The sequence below is a fragment of the Oncorhynchus mykiss genome, chromosome 25 (assembly GCF_057628025.1).
Source record: "Oncorhynchus mykiss isolate SJ-2025 chromosome 25, ASM5762802v1, whole genome shotgun sequence".
NCBI lineage: Eukaryota > Metazoa > Chordata > Actinopteri > Salmoniformes > Salmonidae > Oncorhynchus > Oncorhynchus mykiss.
In genome coordinates, this window is record NC_143046.1 from 5,741,892 (window position 1) to 5,764,101 (window position 22,210).

The 22,210-nt window shown below is 47.3% G+C and overlaps 1 protein-coding gene and 1 long non-coding RNA gene across 2 annotated transcripts in view; one reads left to right on the forward strand and one right to left on the reverse strand.

Annotated features, from left to right (window-relative positions):
* The window catches only part of LOC149971522 (uncharacterized), a 255,974-nt gene that overhangs the window by 112,129 nt on the left and 121,635 nt on the right, over positions 1-22,210 (forward strand). The gene's annotated exons all lie outside the window — the stretch shown is intronic.
* tspan17 (tetraspanin 17) overlaps positions 1-22,210 on the reverse strand; it is a 33,849-nt gene that overhangs the window by 8,300 nt on the left and 3,339 nt on the right. The window contains exons 2-6 of the mRNA XM_036969869.2: positions 15,536-15,586; positions 4,388-4,534; positions 2,555-2,725; positions 1,621-1,746; positions 1,433-1,480 (exon numbers count right to left, since the gene is read on the reverse strand). Of these exons, the coding sequence (XP_036825764.1) occupies positions 1,433-1,480; positions 1,621-1,746; positions 2,555-2,725; positions 4,388-4,534; positions 15,536-15,586 (543 nt within the window). The remainder of the gene's footprint in view (positions 1-1,432; positions 1,481-1,620; positions 1,747-2,554; positions 2,726-4,387; positions 4,535-15,535; positions 15,587-22,210) is intronic.

Genomic DNA, 22,210 nt, shown 5'->3' on the forward strand with positions numbered 1-22,210 from the left:
GAAGCTGTGTGTGTGTACACTGTGGATGAAGCTGTGTGTGTGTACACTGTGGATGAAGCTGTGTATTTTGTTGCGTTTCCATACAAAAGTCTACTGAAGGTCCTGTTCAGCTCCAACGACAAAGAGGGTCTGACCCATAAAGGTTGTCTTTTTCTCTCAACAGAGACACTCCACCAAGGATTCCCTTGTTCCAAAGCTAAAACCTGGAAACCAACTCTCCACCAATGGGAGGTAACGGAATCCCTGGCCGTCCAATGAAATGTTTTCTACGGTGACAGTGAACTTCCCCTAGAGCAATTTCCATTTCAGTTTTTTTTTTCTTGATCTCTGCTATTCTCTTCCTCTCTCTTTCCATCTCTCGCTCTCTCCGTCTCTCTCTCCCCCCTCCCACCCCCGAAACACTACACAAACAAAGTACAGCTCACAGCTTGTTTCAATAGATTTTCATAGCAAAGCCTCCAAGCCTTGGAAAACTATCAAATGGGGGGGGGGCTACGCTACATAACAGTACGCATAGCAACAGTACGCAGAGCAACAGTACGCAGAGCAACAGTACGCAGAGCAACAGTACGCAGAGCAACAGTACGCAGAGCAACAGTACGCATAGCAACAGTGCTCTGGTGGAGAGCTGTATGAGTGCACACACCCACACCCCCACACACCCACACACAGGAGGGAGGCATAACCCACTGAATCCCCAATTATAGAGTGTAGTGCTGTGATGCTTCCCAGGGCTATAACTGGAGACTAATCAGCACTGTTAGAGAAACACCCTGTTATTAAGGAAGAGAGGACAGAGGAGAGGAGCCTGAACGCTAGCTAGCTAGGAAGAGATGAGGACAGAGGAGAGGAGCCTGAACGCTAGCTAGCTAGGAAGTGATGAGGACAGGGGAGAGGAGCCTGAACGCTAGCTAGCTAGGAAGAGAGGAGGACAGAGGAGAGGAGCCTGAACGCTAGCTAGCTAGGAAGAGATGAGGACAGAGGAGAGGAGCCTGAACGCTAGCTAGCTAGGAAGAGAGGAGGACAGGAGAGAGGAGCCTGAACGCTAGCTAGCTAGGAAGAGAGGAGGACAGAGGAGAGGAGCCTGAACGCTAGCTAGCTAGGAAGAGAGGAGGACAGAGGAGAGGAGCCTGAACGCTAGCTAGCTAGGAATAGATGAGGACAGAGGAGAGGAGCCTGAATTCTAGCTAGCTAGGAAGAGATGAGGACAGGAGAGGAGCCTGAACGCTAGCTAGCTAGGAAAAGAGGAGTAAAATAGGAGAGGAGCCTGAACGCTAGCTAGCTACTTAACCCCTAACTACCATGCCTGGCTAGATGTTCAGAGGAAAGGTTGAAATGTCCGCCGCCTCTCTCCCTCTCTCTCTGGATAACGACCAGCATGGTTTGAAAGACTGATTGGGTCTGATTGGAAAAACACAAGAGAAAAACCAACCCCTTGAAGTCTCACGTCGTAGCCGCACTGTGTGTTAAGGACGTCTTCCTGAAACGAATGAAAGCAAAACTATCATGAGAACAAGAAGAACGTGGGTCTTCCATTACGATCTGTAGAATATGTTTAATGTGTTAAACTGAATTAAGTCTGAGGTTTATAATGTTCTGTAGCCCAATAAGGCATCTCACGGCAGGGTCTTTGACGCAGCAGGAGAAGGGGACTCCACAGCGCTCTCTACTGGGGTTAAACTCAGTGCAGTTGAAGTAGATATTCAGGTTCCAGTCATTAGGACCGTGGGCTCCACAGCACGACCACTAAAACACACACACACACACACACAGACAGAGACAGGTATAAGGCTTTATCGCATGTTATAAGCATCGTTGAGCCCTTATAAAGTCTTACGACAACCAAGTCTGCTATGATAAAGAGGCTGGCTCTGGTTGGCTTCAGTATATGTACAGTTATCCAATCAAGGTTAAGGCACTAGCTGCCAGTACAGTCCAGTTAAAGGTACGAGACATGCTGCCAGTACAGTTAAAGGTACGAGACATGCTGCCAGTCCAGTCCAGTTAAAGGTACGAGACATGCTGCCAGTCCAGTCCAGTTAAAGGTACGAGACATGCTGCCAGTCCAGTACAGTTAAAGGTACGAGACATGCTGCCAGTCCAGTTAAAGGTACGAGACATGCTGCCAGTACAGTCCAGTTAAAGGTACAAGACATGCTGCCAGTCCAGTTAAAGGTACGAGACATGCTGCCAGTCCAGTTAAAGGTACGAGACATGCTGCCAGTCCAGTTAAAGGTACGAGACATGCTGCCAGTCCAGTCCAGTTAAAGGTACGAGACATGCTGCCAGTACAGTCCAGTTAAAGGTACGAGACATGCTGCCAGTACAGTCCAGTTAAAGGTACGAGACATGCTGCCAGTACAGTACAGTTAAAGGTACGAGACATGCTGCCAGTACAGTCCAGTTAAAGGTACAAGACATAACATCTAGTACTACTGACATATCCCTGTTAACTCTATAACATCTAGTACTACTGACATATTACTGTTATCTCTATAACATCTAGTACTACTGACATATTACTGTTAACTCTATAACATATAGTACTACTCACATATTCCTGTGTGAAGTCTATGAGGTTCTGCAGGTCGATGTCGTCGCGGTAAGCCTTGACGTTGTTGTTGATGAAGAAGTTGAGCTGGTCTTTGATCCAGTCTTTGAACACAAAGGCCAGGATGCCTGCTGTCAGCTCTAAGAAGAAGATCAGACCCAGGAACACTGAGAACTAGAACACAGAGAGAGAACATCAGAACAGGATGCCTGGCTGGCCAACCAGGAGCCATCCCTTCCCTTTCTCCTCTTCTGTAGGCTGGCCAACCAGGAGCCATCCCTTCCCTTTCTCCTCTTCTGTAGGCTGGCCAACCAGGAGCCATCCCTTCCCTTTCTCCTCTTCTGTAGACTGGCCAACCAGGCGCCATCCCTTCTCTTTCTCCTCTTCTGTAGGCTGGCCAACCAGGAGCCATCCCTTCTCTTTCCCCTCTTCTGTAGGCTGGCCAACCAGGAGCCATCCCTTACCCTTCTCCTCTTCTGTAGGCTGGCCAACCAGGAGCCATCCCTTACCCTTCTCCTCTTCTGTAGGTTGGGCAGTCAGGAGCCATCCCTTACCCTTCTCCTCTTCTGTAGACTGGCCAACCAGGCGCCATCCCTTCTCTTTCCCCTCTTCTGTAGGTTGGGCAGTCAGGAGCCATCCCTTACCCTTCTCCTCTTCTGTAGGCTGGCCAACCAGGAGCCATCCCTTACCCTTCTCCTCTTCTGTAGACTGGCCAACCAGGCGCCATCCCTTCTCTTTCTCCTCTTCTGTAGGCTGGCCAACCAGGAGCCATCCCTTCCCTTTCTCCTCTTCTGTAGGCTGGCCAACCAGGAGCCATCCCTTCTCTTTCCCCTCTTCTGTAGGTTGGGCAGTCAGGAGCCATCCCTTACCCTTCTCCTCTTCTGTAGGCTGGCCAACCAGGAGCCATCCCTTCCCTTTCTCCTCTTCTGTAGGCTGGCCAACCAGGAGCCATCCCTTCCCTTTCTCCTCTTCTGTAGACTGGCCAACCAGGAGCCATCCCTTCCCTTTCTCCTCTTCTGTAGGCTGGCCAACCAGGCGCCATCCCTTCTCTTTCCCCTCTTCTGTAGGCTGGCCAACCAGGAGCCATCCCTTACCCTTCTCCTCTTCTGTAGGCTGGCCAACCAGGAGCCATCCCTTACCCTTCTCCTCTTCTGTAGGCTGGCCAACCAGGAGCCATCCCTTCCCTTTCTCCTCTTCTGTAGGCTGGGCAGTCAGGAGTTAATGGACAGAGTAGTGGAGGTAATAGCCACTGAGAGTGACAGCTGGCTATGAGGCCCAGTTTGTCTCTGTCACTCAGACTCCATTGTCAAAGTTGAACCTGACATAACTTCTCCGAATGATGTCATTGTTTTTTCCCCCCAGATATTTACCCCCATGCTTAGGTTTGTGTACTCAATAATGGATGTGTCAGGCTTTTATAAACGAGTGGTTTATTATTTCCCATCTAGATCAATACCAATCCTAGTTGTTCATTTACAGTAAGTAGCCAACTGCTATGAATGACCTCAACTTTCAGATCAAACGAAGCCAGAGTTATTTTTGTGAATCAAACTAGGATGTACCTCCCTCCTTCCCTCTTCTCTTCCCTCCTCTAAGTAATACCTAAATGAAGACCTAAAAAGGTGTGAACCAAGGTGTAAATTACTGAACTGCAAACCCAAAGGTGTGGATAGCAGAGCAGAAAGTAGAAATTAACCATACGAGGTTCAATGTGGTATCGTCCAAGGCACACAGTCTTACCACCCCACAGAGAGATTAAACTAAGTAAGCCTGTGTGAGGAAGAAAGAGTTGAACTCTCTTAAAGGAGAAATAAAGGATATTTAATTCAAACTCACAAATTTGAGCAGCAAAGTGTTTTCCCGTAGCGCTCCGATGCAACCAGCGAATCCCAGGATGAACATGACTCCTCCCACTACGATGAACAGCCACACGGGGTCGAAGCCTCCCAGGTCTGTTATGGAGGCCATGTTGGACAGCACCCCCTGCAGGACAGGAGGACCAAGGTGTTATTACAGATGTACAGACAGATAGCACCCTAACCTCCCAGGTCTGTTATGGAGGCCATGTTGGACAGCACCCCATGCAGGACAGGAGGACCACGGTGTTATTACAGATCTACAGCACCCTAACCTCCCAGGTCTGTTATGGAGGCCATGTTGGACAGCACCCCCTGCAGGACAGGAGGACCAAGGTGTTATTACAGATGTACAGACAGATAGCACCCTAACCTCCCAGGTCTGTTATGGAGGCCATGTTGGACAGCACCCCCTGCAGGACAGGAGGACCAAGGTGTTATTACAGATGTATAGACAGACAGCACCCTAACCTCCCAGGTCTGTTATGGAGGCCATGTTGAACTGCACCCCCTAGAGGACAGGAGGACCAAGGTGTTATTACAGATCTACAGCACCCTAACCTCCCAGGTCTGTTATGGAGGCCATGTTGGACAGCACCCCCTGCAGGACAGGAGGACCAAGGTGTTATTACAGATGTATAGACAGATAGCACCCTAACCTCCCAGGTCTGTTATGGAGGCCATGTTGAACTGCACCCCCTAGAGGACAGGAGGACCAAGGTGTTATTACAGATCTACAGCACCCTAACCTCCCAGGTCTGTAAGCGACACCATGTTGAACTGCACCCCCTAGAGGACAGGAGGACCATGAGGTTAATTCAGATGTGTTTTTTTACCACTGAAAGCATAAGACCCCAAAAGTAAAAAGTAAGAAATGGCGGTGATAGATCTGCAAGAAAGCAGTGTTGTGCAACGTCTTCTTTGGCATGATATAATACAATACAACACCACATCTTACTGTCAGAGAGACACTAGGCATTCCACTGCCTTTCCCTTCCAGGACAATAAACACAGACAGACAGCCCTCCCCCTGCTTCCCCTAACACCCTGCTTCCCCCTAACACCCTGCTTCCCCCTAACACCCTGCTTCCCCTAACACTCTGCTTCCCCCTAACACTCTGCTTCCTGCTTCCCCCTAACACTCTGCTTCCTGCTTCCCCCTAACACCCTGCTTCCCCCTAACACTCTGCTTCCCCCTAACACCCTGCTTCCCCCTAACACTCTGCTTCCCCATAACTTCCTGCTTCCCCCTAACACTCTGCTTCCCCCTAACACCCTGCTTCCCCCTAACACCGTGCTTCCCCTAACACTCTGCTTCCTGCTTCCCCCTAACTTCCTGCTTCCCCCTAACACTCTGCTTCCCCCTAACACTCTGCTTCCCCCTAACACTCTGCTTCCCCCTAACACTCTGCTTCCCCCTAACACTCTGCTTCCTGCTTCCCCCTAACACTCTGCTTCCCCCTAACACTCTGCTTCCCCCTAACACTCTGCTTCCTGCTTCCCCCTAACTTCCTGCTTCCCCCTAACACTCTGCTTCCTGCTTCCCCCTAACTTCCTGCTTCCCCCTAACACTCTGCTTCCCCCTAACACTCTGCTTCCCCCTAACACTCTGCTTCCCCCTAACACTCTGCTTCCTGCTTCCCCCTAACACTCTGCTTCCTGCTTCCCCCTAACACTCTGCTTCCCCCTAACACCCTGCTTCCCCCTAACACTCTATTTCCCCTTAACACTCTGCTTCCCCCTAACACTCTGCTTCCCCCTAACACCCTGCTTCCCCCTAACACCCTGCTTCCCCTAACACCCTGCTTCCCCCTAACACTCTGCTTCCCCTAACACCCTGCTTCCCCCTAACACTCTGCTTCCCCCTAACACTCTGCTTCCCCTAACACTCTGCTTTCCCCTAACACCCTGCTTCCCCCTAACACTCTGCTTCCCCCTAACACTCTGCTTCCCCCTAACACTCTGCTTCCCCCTAACACTCTGCTTCCCCCTAACACTCTGCTTCCCCCTAACGCTCTGCTTCCCCCTAACACTCTGCTTCCTGCTTCCCCCTAACACTCTGCTTCCTGCTTCCCCCTAACACTCTGCTTCCCCCTAACACTCTGCTTCCCCCTAACACTCTGCTTCCTGCTTCCCCCTAACTTCCTGCTTCCCCCTAACACTCTGCTTCCCCCTAACACTCTGCTTCCCCCTAACACTCTGCTTCCTGCTTCCCCCTAACTTCCTGCTTCCCCCTAACACTCTGCTTCCTGCTTCCCCCTAACTTCCTGCTTCCCCCTAACACTCTGCTTCCCCCTAACACTCTGCTTCCCCCTAACACTCTGCTTCCCCCTAACACTCTGCTTCCTGCTTCCCCCTAACACTCTGCTTCCTGCTTCCCCCTAACACCCTGCTTCCCCCTAACACTCTGCTTCCCCTTAACACTCTGCTTCCCCCTAACACTCTGCTTCCCCCTAACACCCTGCTTCCCCCTAACACCCTGCTTCCCCTAACACCCTGCTTCCCCCTAACACTCTGCTTCCCCTAACACCCTGCTTCCCCCTAACACTCTGCTTCCCCCTAACACTCTGCTTCCCCTAACACTCTGCTTTCCCCTAACACCCTGCTTCCCCCTAACACTCTGCTTCCCCCTAACACTCTGCTTCCCCCTAACACTCTGCTTCCCCCTAACACTCTGCTTCCCCCTAACACTCTGCTTCCCCCTAACGCTCTGCTTCCCCCTAACACTCTGCTTCCTGCTTCCCCCTAACACTCTGCTTCCTGCTTCCCCCTAACACTCTGCTTCCCCTAACACTCTGCTTCCCCCTAACACTCTGCTCCCTGCTTCCCCCTAACACTCTGCTTCCTGCTTCCCCCTAACTTCCTGCTTCCCCCTAACACTCTGCTTCCTGCTTCCCCCTAACTTCCTGCTTCCCCCTAACACTCTGCTTCCCCCTAACACTCTGCTTCCCCCTAACACTCTGCTTCCCCCTAACACTCTGCTTCCCCCTAACACTCTGCTTCCCCCTAACACTCTGCTTCCCCCTAACACTCTGCTTCCTGCTTCCCCCTAACACTCTGCTTCCTGCTTCCCCCTAACACCCTGCTTCCCCCTAACACTCTGCTTCCCCCTAACACTCTGCTTCCCCCTAACACTCTGCTTCCCCCTAACGCTCTGCTTCCCCCTAACACTCTGCTTCCTGCTTCCCCCTAACACTCTGCTTCCTGCTTCCCCCTAACACTCTGCTTCCCCTAACACTCTGCTTCCCCCTAACACTCTGCTCCCTGCTTCCCCCTAACACTCTGCTTCCTGCTTCCCCCTAACTTCCTGCTTCCCCCTAACACTCTGCTTCCTGCTTCCCCCTAACTTCCTGCTTCCCCCTAACACTCTGCTTCCCCCTAACACTCTGCTTCCCCCTAACACTCTGCTTCCCCCTAACACTCTGCTTCCCCCTAACACTCTGCTTCCCCCTAACACTCTGCTTCCCCCTAACACTCTGCTTCCTGCTTCCCCCTAACACTCTGCTTCCTGCTTCCCCCTAACACCCTGCTTCCCCCTAACACTCTGCTTCCCCCTAACACTCTGCTTCCCCTTAACACTCTGCTTCCCCTTAACACGCTGCTTCCCCCTAACACCCTGCTTCCCCTAACACCCTGCTTCCCCCTAACACCCTGCTTCCCCCTAACACTCTGCTTCCCCTAACACCCTGCTTCCCCCTAACACTCTGCTTCCCCCTAACACTCTGCTTCCCCTATCACTCTGCTTCCCCTAACACTCTGCTTTCCCCTAACACTCTGCTTTCCCCTAACACCCTGCTTCCCCCTAACACTCTGCTTCCCCTAACACCCTGCTTCCCCCTAACACTCTGCTTTCCCCTAACACTCTGCTTCCCCCTAACACTCTGCTTCCCCTAACACTCTGCTTTCCCCTAACACCCTGCTTCCCCTAACACCCTGCTTCCCCCTAACACTCTGCTTCCCCTTAACACTCTGCTTTCCCCTAACACCCTGCTTCCCCCTAACACCCTGCTTTCCCCTAACACTCTGCTTCCCCCTAACACTCTGCTTCCCCCTAACACTCTGCTTCCCCCTAACACTCTGCTTCCCCCTAACACTCTGCTTTCCCCTAACACCCTGCTTCCCCCTAACACCCTGCTTCCCCCTAACACCCTGCTTTCCCCTAACACCCTGCTTCCCCCTAACACTCTGCTTCCCCCTAACACTCTGCTTCCCCCTAACACTCTGCTTCCCCCTAACACTCTGCTTTCCCCTAACACCCTGCTTCCCCCTAACACCCTGCTTTCCCCTAACACTCTGCTTCCCCCTAACACCCTGCTTTCCCCTAACACCCTGCTTTCCCCTAACACCCTGCTTCCCCCTAACACCCTGCTTCCCCCTAACACCCTGCTTCCCCCTCTAAACCCTGTGGCTGGGTACTGGTCAACTTCAGGTGACTTCCTCTCTCACTCTAGCTGCCCAATTCACATTCTGCCCTGAAGACATCCTTTCTCTTTCCCCTAACACTCTGCTTCCCCCTAACACCCTGCCTCCCCCTCTAAACCCTGTGGCTGGGTACTGGTCAACTTCAGGTGACTTCCTCTCTCACTCTAGCTGCCCAATTCACATTCTGCCCTGAAGACATCCTTTCTCTTTCCCCTAACACTCTGCTTCCCCCTAACACCCTGCCTCCCCCTCTAAACCCTGTGGCTGGGTACTGGTCAACTTCAGGTGACTTCCTCTCTCACTCTAGCTGCCCAATTCACATTCTGCCCTGAAGACATCCTTTCTCTTTCCCCTAACACTCTGCTTCCCCCTAACACCCTGCCTCCCCCTCTAAACCCTGTGGCTGGGTACTGGTCAACTTCAGGTGACTTCCTCTCTCACTCTAGCTGCCCAATTCACATTCTGCCCTGAAGACATCCTTTCTCTTTCCCCTAACACTCTGCTTCCCCCTAACACCCTGCCTCCCCCTCTAAACCCTGTGGCTGGGTACTGGTCAACTTCAGGTGACTTCCTCTCTCACTCTAGCTGCCCAATTCACATTCTGCCCTGAAGACATCCTTTCTCTTTCCCCTAACACTCTGCTTCCCCCTAACACCCTGCCTCCCCCTCTAAACCCTGTGGCTGGGTACTGGTCAACTTCAGGTGACTTCCTCTCTCACTCTAGCTGCCCAATTCACATTCTGCCCTGAAGACATCCTTTCTCTTTCCCCGGAATTTATGCTGCAGTAGTTTGTGTCAGGGGTCAAGGGTCAGTCGGTTATTTCTGGAGAATTTCTCCTGTCTTACCCGGTGTCCTGTGTGAATTTAAGTATGCTCCCTCTCTTTCTCGCTCACTCTTTTTTGGAGGACCTGAGCCCTAGGACCATGCCTCAGGACTACCTGGCATGATGACTCCTTGCTGTCCCCAGTCCACCTGGCCGTGCTGCTGATCCAGTTTCAACTGTTCTGCCTGCGGCTATGGAATCCTGACCTGTTCACCGGACGTGCTACCTGTCCCTCCAGACGTGCTACCTGTCCCAGACCTGCTGTTTTCAACTCTCTAGAGACAGCAGGAGTGGTAGAGATACTCTTAATGATCGGCTATGAAAAACCAACTGACATTTACTCCTGAGGTGCTGACTTGCTGCATCCTCGACAACTACTGTGATTATTATTATTTTACCATGCTGGTCATTTATGAACGTTTGAATATCTTGGCCATGTTCTGTTATAATCTCCACCAGTACAGCCAGAACAGGACTGGCCAACCCTCAGAGCCTGGTTCCTCTCTAGGTTTCTTCCTAAGTTCCTGTCTTTCTAGGGAGTTTTTCCTAGCCACCGTGCTTCTACACCTGCATTGCTTGCTGTTTGGGGTTTTAGGCTGGGTTTCTGTACAGCACTTTGAGATATCAGCTGATGTAAGAAGGGCTTTATAAATACATTTGATTGATTGATTGACATTGGAATTTGGCTTCTGGTGGCATTCTGAGCTCTAGTTTCTCCATTCTGTAGCCTTCTCAGGTGTGGTGTAATCCAAAAAAGAAACTGGGCCATGATCCTTGACCTCAACCTGAGGCTACGGCACCACAGAATCATCTATGGCACAGATTCCTCTTGTGGTTCATATGATCCTTTTATGTTGTGGTTACACAGGAAACTGGAGACCTTCTACAAAAGGCTCTTTGTTGTCAAGCTAACCTTGACCTACAAAATACTGTAGTATGACTTAGATCTTATGCATGACTTAATGTGTTAAGAAAAAGCAACCTGTTGGAACATGAATTCAGTATGAATCCTAACATCATCCTAACAGTATTACAAAACAGCAGACCGTTTCCACATTGGCCATTAACATCTTGACTGGTCCATTTCCAGCTAATTAATGACCTAATTGACCATTTAGGAATTGTTAACCTGTAATGAGGTTCTGAATGTATCCCACTTTCAACACATCACAGAACAACATCTTCTACCTGACCTTCAGTTTATTGGGATGGACAGAAAGAGAGAGAGGGGGGGTGTAGAGCGAGGGAGAAGAGAGAGGGGTTGTAGAGAGAGGGAGAAAGAGGGGTTGTAGAGAGAGGGAGAAGAGAGAGGGGTTGTAGAGAGAGGGAGAAGAGAGAGGGGTTGTAGAGAGAGGGAGAAGAGAGAGGGGTTGTAGAGAGAGGGAGAAGAGAGAGGGGTTGTAGAGAGAGGGAGAAGAGAGAGGAGGTGTAGAGCGAGGGAGAAGAGAGAGAGAGGGGGTGTAGAGCGAGGGAGAAGAGAGAGAGAGGGGGTGTAGAGCGAGGGAGAAGAGAGAGAGAGGGGGGTGTAGAGAGAAGGAGAAGATTGAGAGAGCGAGACGATGAAGGTAGAGGTAGACAGAGAGAGAGCAGAGGACAGAAAGAGAGACCGAGGTTAGAGACAGAGAGGGGCAAAGAAATGTTATTACCCAGACTGACATTAAAATATGTCATCTAATCTGTAGTTATCTGCTGTCAGACATACCGCGTCCTAGATACAAAGACATAACTAATATGTCTGATGGTGATCGCTGTCTCTCAAATGTAAAGCATATGGTTTCTCATTGTGGTAGTGGTTGTTGTGTGAGGGTCCGGTACACACAATGACAATTCCCCATATTTTAAAAGTGATGTCATTGTAATCTAAATGTAAAATTAGACTTTTCTATTTAGCCAGCCGTAGCTGTTAACTAACAAGGTTCTTTATTATTGAGGGAAATGAGGGTAAAGTCACAGTGCTGGGCTGAAGGGAGGTCGGGGTAAAGTCACAGTGCTGGGCTGAACGGAGGTCAGGGTAAAGTCACAGTGCTGGGCTGAACGGAGGTCAGGGTAAAGTCACCGTGCTGGGCTGAAAATTATATCAGGTTAAAGTCACAGTGCTGGGCTGAAGGGAGATTAGGGTAAAGTCACAGTGCTAGGCTGAAGGGAGATTAGGATAAAGTCACAGTGCTGGGCTGAAGATGATATCAGGGTAAAGTCACAATGCTGGGCTGAAGGGAGTTCAGGGTAAAGTCACAGTGCTGGGCTGAAGGAAGATTAGGGTAAAGTCACAGTGCTGGGCTGAAGGGAGATCAGGGTAAAGTCACAGTGCTGGGCTGAAGGGAGGTCAGGGTAAAGTCACAGTGCTGAAGGGAGGTCAGGGTAAAGTCACAGTGCTGGGCTGAAGGGAGGTCAGGGTAAAGTCACAGTGCTGGGCTGAAGGGAGATCAGGGTAAAGTCACAGTGCTGGGCTGAAGGGAGATTAGGGTAGAGTCACAGTGCTGGGCTGAAGGGAGTTTAGGGTAAAGTCACAGTGCTGGGCTGAAGGGATATCAGGGTAAAGTCACAGTGCTGGGCTGAAGGGAGGTCAGGGTAAAGTCACAGTGCTGGGCTGAAGGGAGATCAGGGTAAAGTCACAGTGCTGGGCTGAAGGGAGATCAGGGTAAAGTCACCGTGCTGGGCTGAAAATTATATCAGGGTAAAGTCACAGTGCTGGGCTGAAGGTAGTTCAGGGTAAAGTCACAGTGCTGGGCTGAAGGGAGGTCAGGGTAAAGTCACAGTGCTGAAGGGAGGTCAGGGTAAAGTCACAGTGCTGGGCTGAAGGGAGGTCAGGGTAATTGTTAATTGTTTACTCCATGTGTAACTCTGTGTTGTCTGCTCATACTGCTATGCTTTATCTTGGCCAGGTCGCAGTTGCAAATGAGAACTTGTTCTCAACTAGCCTACCTGGTTAAATAAAGGTGTTCTCAACTAGCCTACCTGGTTAAATAAAGGTGAAATAAAAAAATAAATAAAAAGGGAGATCAGGGTAAAGTCACAGTGCTGGGCTGAAGGGAGATTAGGGTAGAGTCACAGTGCTGGGCTGAAGGGAGTTTAGGGTAAAGTCACAGTGCTGGGCTGAAGGGATATCAGGGTAAAGTCACAGTGCTGGGCTGAAGGGAGGTCAGGGTAAAGTCACAGTGCTGGGCTGAATGGAGATCTGGGTAAAGTCACAGTGCTGGGCTGAAGGGAGATCAGGGTAAAGTCACCGTGCTGGGCTGAAAATTATATCAGGGTAAAGTCACAGTGCTGGGCTGAAGGGAGATTAGGGTAAAGTCACAGTGCTGAACGGAGATCAGGGTAAAGTATGTATTTAACCCCCCAGGCTACCCTGATATGAGCAAGTATTATTCCATCCAGGCTACCCTGACATCAGTATGTATAATTCCATCCAGGCTACCCTGACATCAGTATGTATTATTCCATCCAGGCTACCCTGACATCAGTATGTATAATTCCATCCAGGCTACCCTGACATCAGTATGTATTATTCCATCCAGGCTACCCTGACATCAGTATGTATTATTCCATCCAGGCTACCCTGATATGAGCACGTATTATTCCATCCAGGCTACCCTGACATCAGTATGTATAATTCCATCCAGGCTACCCTGACATCAGTATGTATTATTCCATCCAGGCTACCCTGACATCAGTATGTATTATTCCATCCAGGCTACCCTGACATCAGTATGTATTATTCCATCCAGGCTACCCTGACATCAGTATGTATTTAACCCCCCAGGCTACCCTGATATCAGTATGTATTATTCCATCCAGGCTACCCTGACATCAGTATGTATTATTCCATCCAGGCTACCCTGACATCAGTATGTATTATTCCATCCAGGCTACCCTGACATCAGTATGTATTATTCCATCCAGGCTACCCTGACATCAGTATGTATTATTCCATCCAGGCTACCCTGACATCAGTATGTATTATTCCATCCAGGCTACCCTGACATCAGTATGTATTATTCCATCCAGGCTACCCTGACATCAGTATGTATTATTCCATCCAGGCTACCCTGACATCAGTATGTATTATTCCATCCAGGCTACCCTGACATCAGTATGTATAATTCCATCCAGGCTACCCTGACATCAGTATGTATAATTCCATCCAGGCTACCCTGATATGAGCAAGTATTATTCCATCCAGGCTACCCTGACATCAGTATGTATTATTCCATCCAGGCTACCCTGACATCAGTATGTATTATTCCATCCAGGCTACCCTGACATCAGTATGTATAATTCCATCCAGGCTACCCTGACATCAGTATGTATAATTCCATCCAGGCTACCCTGATATGAGCAAGTATTATTCCATCCAGGCTACCCTGACATCAGTATGTATTATTCCATCCAGGCTACCCTGACATCAGTATGTATTATTCCATCCAGGCTACCCTGACATCAGTATGTATTATTCCATCCAGGCTACCCTGACATCAGTATGTATTATTCCATCCAGGCTACCCTGACATCAGTATGTATAATTCCATCCAGGCTACCCTGACATCAGTATGTATAATTCCATCCAGGCTACCCTGATATGAGCAAGTATTATTCCATCCAGGCTACCCTGACATCAGTATGTATTATTCCATCCAGGCTACCCTGACATCAGTATGTATTATTCCATCCAGGCTACCCTGACATCAGTATGTATTATTCCATCCAGGCTACCCTGACATCAGTATGTATTATTCCATCCAGGCTACCCTGACATCAGTATGTATTATTCCATCCAGGCTACCCTGACATCAGTATGTATAATTCCATCCAGGCTACCCTGACATCAGTATGTATTATTCCATCCAGGCTACCCTGACATCAGTATGTATTATTCCATCCAGGCTACCCTGATATGAGCACGTATTATTCCATCCAGGCTACCCTGACATCAGTATGTATAATTCCATCCAGGCTACCCTGACATCAGTATGTATTATTCCATCCAGGCTACCCTGACATCAGTATGTATTATTCCATCCAGGTTACCCTGACATCAGTATGTATTATTCCATCCAGGCTACCCTGACATCAGTATGTATTATTCCATCCAGGCTACCCTGACATCAGTATGTGTTATTCCATCCAGGCTACCCTGACATCAGTATGTATTATTCCATCCAGGCTACCCTGACATCAGTATGTATTTAACCCCCCAGGCTACCCTGACATCAGTATGTATTATTCCATCCAGGCTACCCTGACATCAGTATGTATTATTCCATCCAGGCTACCCTGACATCAGTATGTATTATTCCATCCAGGCTACCCTGACATCAGTATGTATAATTCCAACCAGGCTACCCTGACATCAGTATGTATTATTCCATCCAGGCTACCCTGACATCAGTATGTATTATTCCATCCAGGCTACCCTGACATCAGTATGTATTATTCCATCCAGGCTACCCTGACATCAGTATGTATTATTCCATCCAGGCTACCCTGACATCAGTATGTATTATTCCATCCAGGCTACCCTGACATCAGTATGTATTATTCCATCCAGGCTACCCTGACATCAGCATGTATTATTCCATCCAGGCTACCCTGACATCAGCATGCTATTCCCCCAATTCAAATAGCATCTACAGGTGCTCAGATAAGAGAGTTTCAACAATACCTGACACAGATCAATGCAAAATATTCACCAGAAAAGCCATGACCAGTTCGATCACGGTGAAAAATCTGACTTCTCTTCTGCTGTTAGCCAAACAACCAGAGAAAAGCACCATGTTTGCTATTTTTTTTTTTTTTTTTTTTTAAAGATATTTTGTTTAGAATTTGGACTATCCGGATACCTGAAAAAATGTCATGAAAATATTTGCATAATAAATGTTTCTTACCTTCTCGGCCCATGCCCACAGTCCTATGCCCAGGAAGGCTGCTCCCAGTAGCTGTTGAATAAAACACAGAAACAGAAGGTTACCTGACATACAAACACTACACATATTCCATCACAGTAAACTGACTGTACACATAACCACTACATTAGCAAAAGTATGTGGACACCTGCTCGTCAAACATTTCATTCTAAAATCATGGGCATTAATAAGGAGTTATTAATGGTCCCCCCTTTGCTGCTATAACAGTCTTCACTCTTCTGGGAAGGTTTTCCTCTAGATGTTGGAACATTGCTGCTATAACAGCCTCCACTCTTCTGGGATGTCTTTCCACTAGATTTTGGAACATTGCTGTGGGGACTTGCTTTCATTCAGCCATGAACATTAGTGAGGTCGGGCACTGATGTTGGGTGATGAAGCCTGGCTCACAGTTGGCTTTCCAATTCATCGCGAAGGCGTTCGATGGGGTTGAGGTCAGGGCTCTGTGGAGGCCAGTCAAGTTCTTCCACAAAACCATTTCCGTACAGACCTCGGTTTGTGCACGGAGGCATTGTTATGCTGAAACAGGAAAGGGCCTTGCACAAACAGTTTCCACAAAGTCGTCTAGAATGTCATTGTATGTTGGGCGCAGGTAGCATTCTCCTGGCATCCGCCAAACTCAGATTCGTCCATTGGATTGTCAGATGGTGAAGCATGATTCATCACTCCATAATCCAATGGAGGCGAGTTTTACACCACTCCAGCCGACGCTTGGCATTGAGCATGGTGATCTTAGGCTTGTGTGTGGCTGCTCGGCCATGGAAACCCATTTCATGAAGCTTCAGACGAACAGTTCTTGAGCTGACGTTGCTTCCAGAGGCAGTCTGGACCTCAGTAGTGAGTGTTACAACCGAATATAGAAGATTTTTACGCTCTTCAGCACTCGGCGGTCCTGTTATGTGAGGTTATGTGGCCTACCACTTCTCGGCTGAGCCGTTGTTGCTCCTACATGTTTGCAATTCATAATAACAGCACTTCCAGTTGACCGGGGCAGGTCTAACAGGGAAGACATTTTGCAAACTGACTTGTTGGAAAAGTGGCATCCTATGACGGTGCAACGTTGAAAGTTACTGAGCTCTTCAGCGAGGCCATTCTACAGCCAGTGTTTGTCTATGGAGATTGCATGACAGTGTGCTCAATTTTATACACTTGTCAGCAACGGGTGTGGCTGAAATAGACAAATACACTCATTTGAAGAGGTGTCCACATACTTTTGTATATATAGTTGTTAGCAGTTGATGTTACTCTTCAGTAACACAGACCCCCAAAAAAAATCAGAGGGAGACAAATAGGTTCATTCAAAGAGAACAGTACAGTCAAGTAGAGTATAGTTCAGTACCGTAGAGTTCAACACAGTACAATAGAGTATAGCACAGTACCGTAGAGTTCAATACAGTACAATAGAGTATAGTTCAGTACCGTAGAGTTCAACACAGTACAATAGAGTATAGCACAGTACCGTAGAGTTCAACACAGTACAATAGAGTATAGTTCAGTACCGTAGAGTTCAATAGAGCACATTAGAGTATAGCACAGTACCGTAGAGTTCAACACAGTACAATAGAGTATAGTTCAGTACCGTAGAGTTCAACACAGTACAATAGAGTATAGCACAGTACCGTAGAGTTCAACACAGTACAATAGAGTATAGTTCAGTACCGTAGAGTTCAATAGAGCACATTAGAGTATAGCACAGTACCGTAGAGTTCAATACAGTACAATAGAGTATAGTTCAGTACCGTAGAGTTCAACACAGTATAATAGAGTATAGTTCAGTACCGTAGAGTTCAATAGAGCACATTAGAGTATAGCACAGTACCGTAGAGTTCAATACAGTACAATAGAGTATAGCACAGTACCGTAGAGTTCAATACAGTACAATAGAGTATAGCACAGTACCGTAGAGTTCAATACAGTACAATAGAGTATAGCACAGTACCGTAGAGTTCAATACGGTACAATAGAGTATAGCACAGTACCGTAGAGTTCAATACAGTACAATAGAGTATAGCACAGTACCGTAGAGTTCAATACGGTACAATAGAGTATAGCACAGTACCGTAGAGTTCAATACAGTACAATAGAGTATAGCACAGTACCGTAGAGTTCAATAGAGCACATTAGAGTATAGCACAGTACCGTAGAGTTCAATACAGTACAATAGGGTATAGCACAGTACCGTAGAGTTCAATACAGTACAATAGAGTATAGCACAGTACCGTAGAGTTCAATACAGTACAATAGAGTATAGCACAGTACCGTAGAGTTCAATACAGTACAATAGAGTATAGCACAGTACCGTAGAGTTCAATACAGTACAATAGAGTATAGCACAGTACTGTAGAGTTCAATACAGTACAATAGAGTATAGCACAGTACCGTAGAGTTCAATACAGTACAGTATAGTTCAGTACCGTAGAGTCCAATACAAGTACAGTAGAGTATAGTTCAGTAAAGTAGACTTTAATACAGTACAGTATAGTTCAGTACTGTAGAGTCCGATACAGTACAGTAGAGTATAGTTCAGTACAAAAAGACATTAAAGCTTGTCTGGTTGCCTGAGAAGCAGTTCACACAGACGTTCAGTTGATGAAACCAATGCTGCATACATCGGTTGTAAAACAATCTCTGAAGCGCTCACAATTGGCCAATTGATTCTCCTCTATTCAGTACTGGCCATGTAATTCTGACAAAGTAAAAAAATATTCTTAGAATAGCCTAATTGATAAGAAACTCCAATGCTGTCAAGATCTCCCCTGAACACTGAATATTTATAAATAGATAAACATCTCAGTTGGCTACCTCACCCACCTGGTTCACTGAACGAGGAATTATTTTAAAAGACATATCAAGCATTTGGTTGTAATGTCTCAGGGAGACCAACCATCCTCCAGGCGAGATACTGGGTGAGCAGGGTGGCCAACCATCCTCCAGGAGAGATACTGGGTGAGCAGGGTGGCCAACCATCCTCCAGGAGAGATACTGGGTGAGCAGGGTGGCCAACCATCCTCCAGGAGAGATACTGGGTGAGCAGGGTGGCCAACCATCCTACAGGAGAGATACTGGGTGAGCAGGGTGGCCAACCATCCTCCAGGAGAGATACTAGATGAGCAGGGTGGCCAACCATCCTCCAGGAGAGATACTGGATGAGCAGGGTGGCCAACCATCCTCCAGGAGAGATACTGGGTGAGCAGGGTGGCCAACCATAGTCCAGGAGAGATACTGGGTGAGCAGGGTGGCCAACCATCCTCCAGGAGAGATACTGGGTGAGCAGGGAGACCAACCAAACTCCAGGAGAGATACTGGGTGAGCAGGGAGACCAACCAACCTCCAGGAGAGATACTGGGTGAGCAGGGAAACCAACCAACCTGGTTGAGAGAATGCCAAGAGTGTGCAAAGCTGTCATCAAGGCAAAGGGTGGCTACTTTGAAGAATCTCAAATCAACACTTTTTTGGTTACTACATGATTCCACATGTGTTATTTCATAGTTTTGGTTGTCTTCACTATTATTCTACAATGTAGAAACTAGTCCAAATAAAGAAAAAACCCTGGAATGAGTGGGCGTGTCCAAACTTTTGACTGGTACTGTACGTCTACGATAGGTTCAGATTTGGTCCAGTCCAGTCTGTCAATATCCATTGGTGTCCGGTGTCGGTGCTCAGTGGGTGAGGATGCTGGTTACAGTGAATGGAAAGAGAGGGTGCTCATGGGTAGGTGTCAGTAAAAGCTGGGAGAGGTGACATTAACGAGAGCGAGCGCGAGAGGTTGTTCAGACAAATTGTTTTAAAAAAGGGATCATTTTGGGAATGTGGCACTTTATCTAGAGTCAAATGAACTCGTGGATACCATTTATATTGACAAACCAAACAAATCAAAACAAAGGCAAAGTCTTCTCATGCTTTGTTGATTTCAAAAAAGCCTTCAACTCAATTTGGCATGAGTGTCTGCTATACAAATTGATGGAAAGTGGTGTTGGGGGTAAAACATATGACCTTATAAAATCCATGTACACAAACAACAAGTGTGCGGTTAAAATGGGCAAAAAACACACATTTCTTCACACAGGGTCGTGGGGTGAGACAGGGATGCAGCTTAAGCCCCACCCTCTTCAACATATATATCAACGAATTGGCGCCTGACAAGGCTAAATTTATTTTTATTGATGTATTATATTAAGTTAAAATAAGTGTTAATTCAGTATTGTTGTCATTATTACAAATAATAAAAATAAAATACAAATCTGCAGATTAATCGGTATCGGCTTTTTTGGTCCTCCAATAATCGGTATCGGTGTTGAAAAATCATAATCGGTCGACCTCTACTCGGGAGTACACCAGAGTGAGTCCAGGTGAGGTATTAGCTGGAGATCAGACGTTAGTATAGTCCCATCAAACTAATCCAGTGGGATTAGCGAGATGGAAACGCTCACTCAACTGCTCTCTCTCTCTCTCTCTACCTCTCTTTCTACATCGCTCTCTACTTCCATCTCTCTCACACTCCCTCCATCTCTCTCGCTCTCCCTCCATCTCTCTCTCGCTCTCCCTCCATCTCTCTCTCGCACGCTCCCTCCAGCTCTCTCTCGCGCTCCCTCCATCTCTCTCTCGCGCTCCCTCCATCTCTCCCCATCTCCACCTCTCTCTCCAGCTTTCTCTCTCTCTCTTTCTCCATCTCTCTCTCTCCCTCCACCTTTCTCTCCATCTCCACCTCTCTCTCCATCTATCTCTCTTTCTCCATCTCTCTCTCCATCTCTCATGTTTGGGTGTATGTATCATAATCACACTGCGGCTAGGGATTCCATCCTATCTCCATGTGGACAGTAGGATTATAGACAGTTGGGGGGAGAAGCTCTCCTTTAATCCATATGATCCGGTTATCCTACGCCTCAGAGTGTGAGTGTGTGTTAACCTCAGTTTCCCCAACCTTAACCCTAGGCTACACAACCAGTCCCATGCTCATCTCAGTGCTTTAAATAAACTAGGGAAGGGCCTACATACTAGACACTTTCATCAACAGATGAATGAATGACCTTTCAAAGCCAACCACTTGCATTGGTTATATACTCTGCTGGTGATACGACACACACACAAAAAGATTCAAACATTCCCAATTCACCACATCTCATACTGTGTAATCAACGTAGGGCCTATCAGACGACTGGATGTGTTGTGTGGTTTGTTGCAACAAACCACACAACTGCCTTTCCCAGGGACTAGACTACATTAAGATATTTACAGAGTTGTATAATGTTATAGTAGAGACCTGATATTTACAGAGTTGTATAATGTAACAGTAGAGACCATAAGGTTCATGCAGATAACATTCAGGCTGCTCAGACACTCTGAGCCTCCATCTTCTTAATCTTCTGGTAATTACAACCCTGTAAGGTTCGCAGAACATCTGAGAAGTGGAGTGAAAAACGTGATTAATGACGACGTGGATAAGAGACAGTCGGCTAATTATGTTTACAAGCTAGATTAGTGGTTCTCAACTGGTTTATCCTCGGCACCCAAAATACAATCTGGAGAAAACGCTTTTAGTTACGCTACATTGATAGTAAATGTAGCAATTACATAACAACAAGGGAACAACATTCTCACCTCTTTCATTGTCAATAATAAAATGTTGCCCAAATTCTTGCCGAAGAATATTAAACTCACTGGCTTGAGACCAAAAAAAAATAAAATCTACCAAAATGCCCTTGCCGATAGTTCTGTTTGAAGACAATTTGTTCCGAGATGAAATGATTTACAATCGTAAATTAACAATTATACACACTAACTTCATCATTCAAACAAATGTTATGTTTTTACTCAAAAAAAACGCGACCCACCAGCTGAGAATCGCTGAGCTAGACAGGTAGGTGTTATTTCTGGAAGTCAACAACTAACCAAAATGACCATTAGAAAGAAATCTGGAGGCCTAGTAGGTCTCAAGTTAGCTAGCCTACTTCCTTATAGGTCTAGCAGTTAGCCTAGCAGCATATTGGAGGACTGTTGTTCATATTCCATTCACCCAGTTCAATGTAACATGGATAAGTTTAGGATACTAAATGATACTTTAATGTTCCCTATACCCATAAGGTTGCTACAACCTAGACTGCAAAAGGAGCTTCTATTGGACAAATTCAAAGATGTCCCATCTCCTTCTGTTTAAGAAACATTTGCAATAAAAATCGGAGGAATGAATGCACCCCTGAAGCACCTCACGCACAGTTCAAATCAAATTGTATTGGTCACATGCGCCGAATGCAACAGGTGTAGCCTCTACAGTGAAATGCTAACTTACGTCCCAACAAAGCAGAGCTGAAAAAAATATACATTATTTGAGTTAAAAGGAAATAGTATAAAAATAACATGGCTATATACAGGAAGTACCTGGTAGTAACATGGTTATATACAGGGAGTACCAGGTAATGACAAGGTTATATACAGGGAGTACCAGGTAATAACATGGCTATATACAGGGAGTACCAGGTAATAACATGGTTATATACAGGGAGTACCAGGTAATAACAAGGTTATATACAGGGAGTACCAGGTAATAACATGGCTATATACAGGGAGTACCAGGTAATAACAAGGTTATATACAGGGAGTACCAGGTAATAACATGGCTATATACAGGGAGTACCAGGTAAT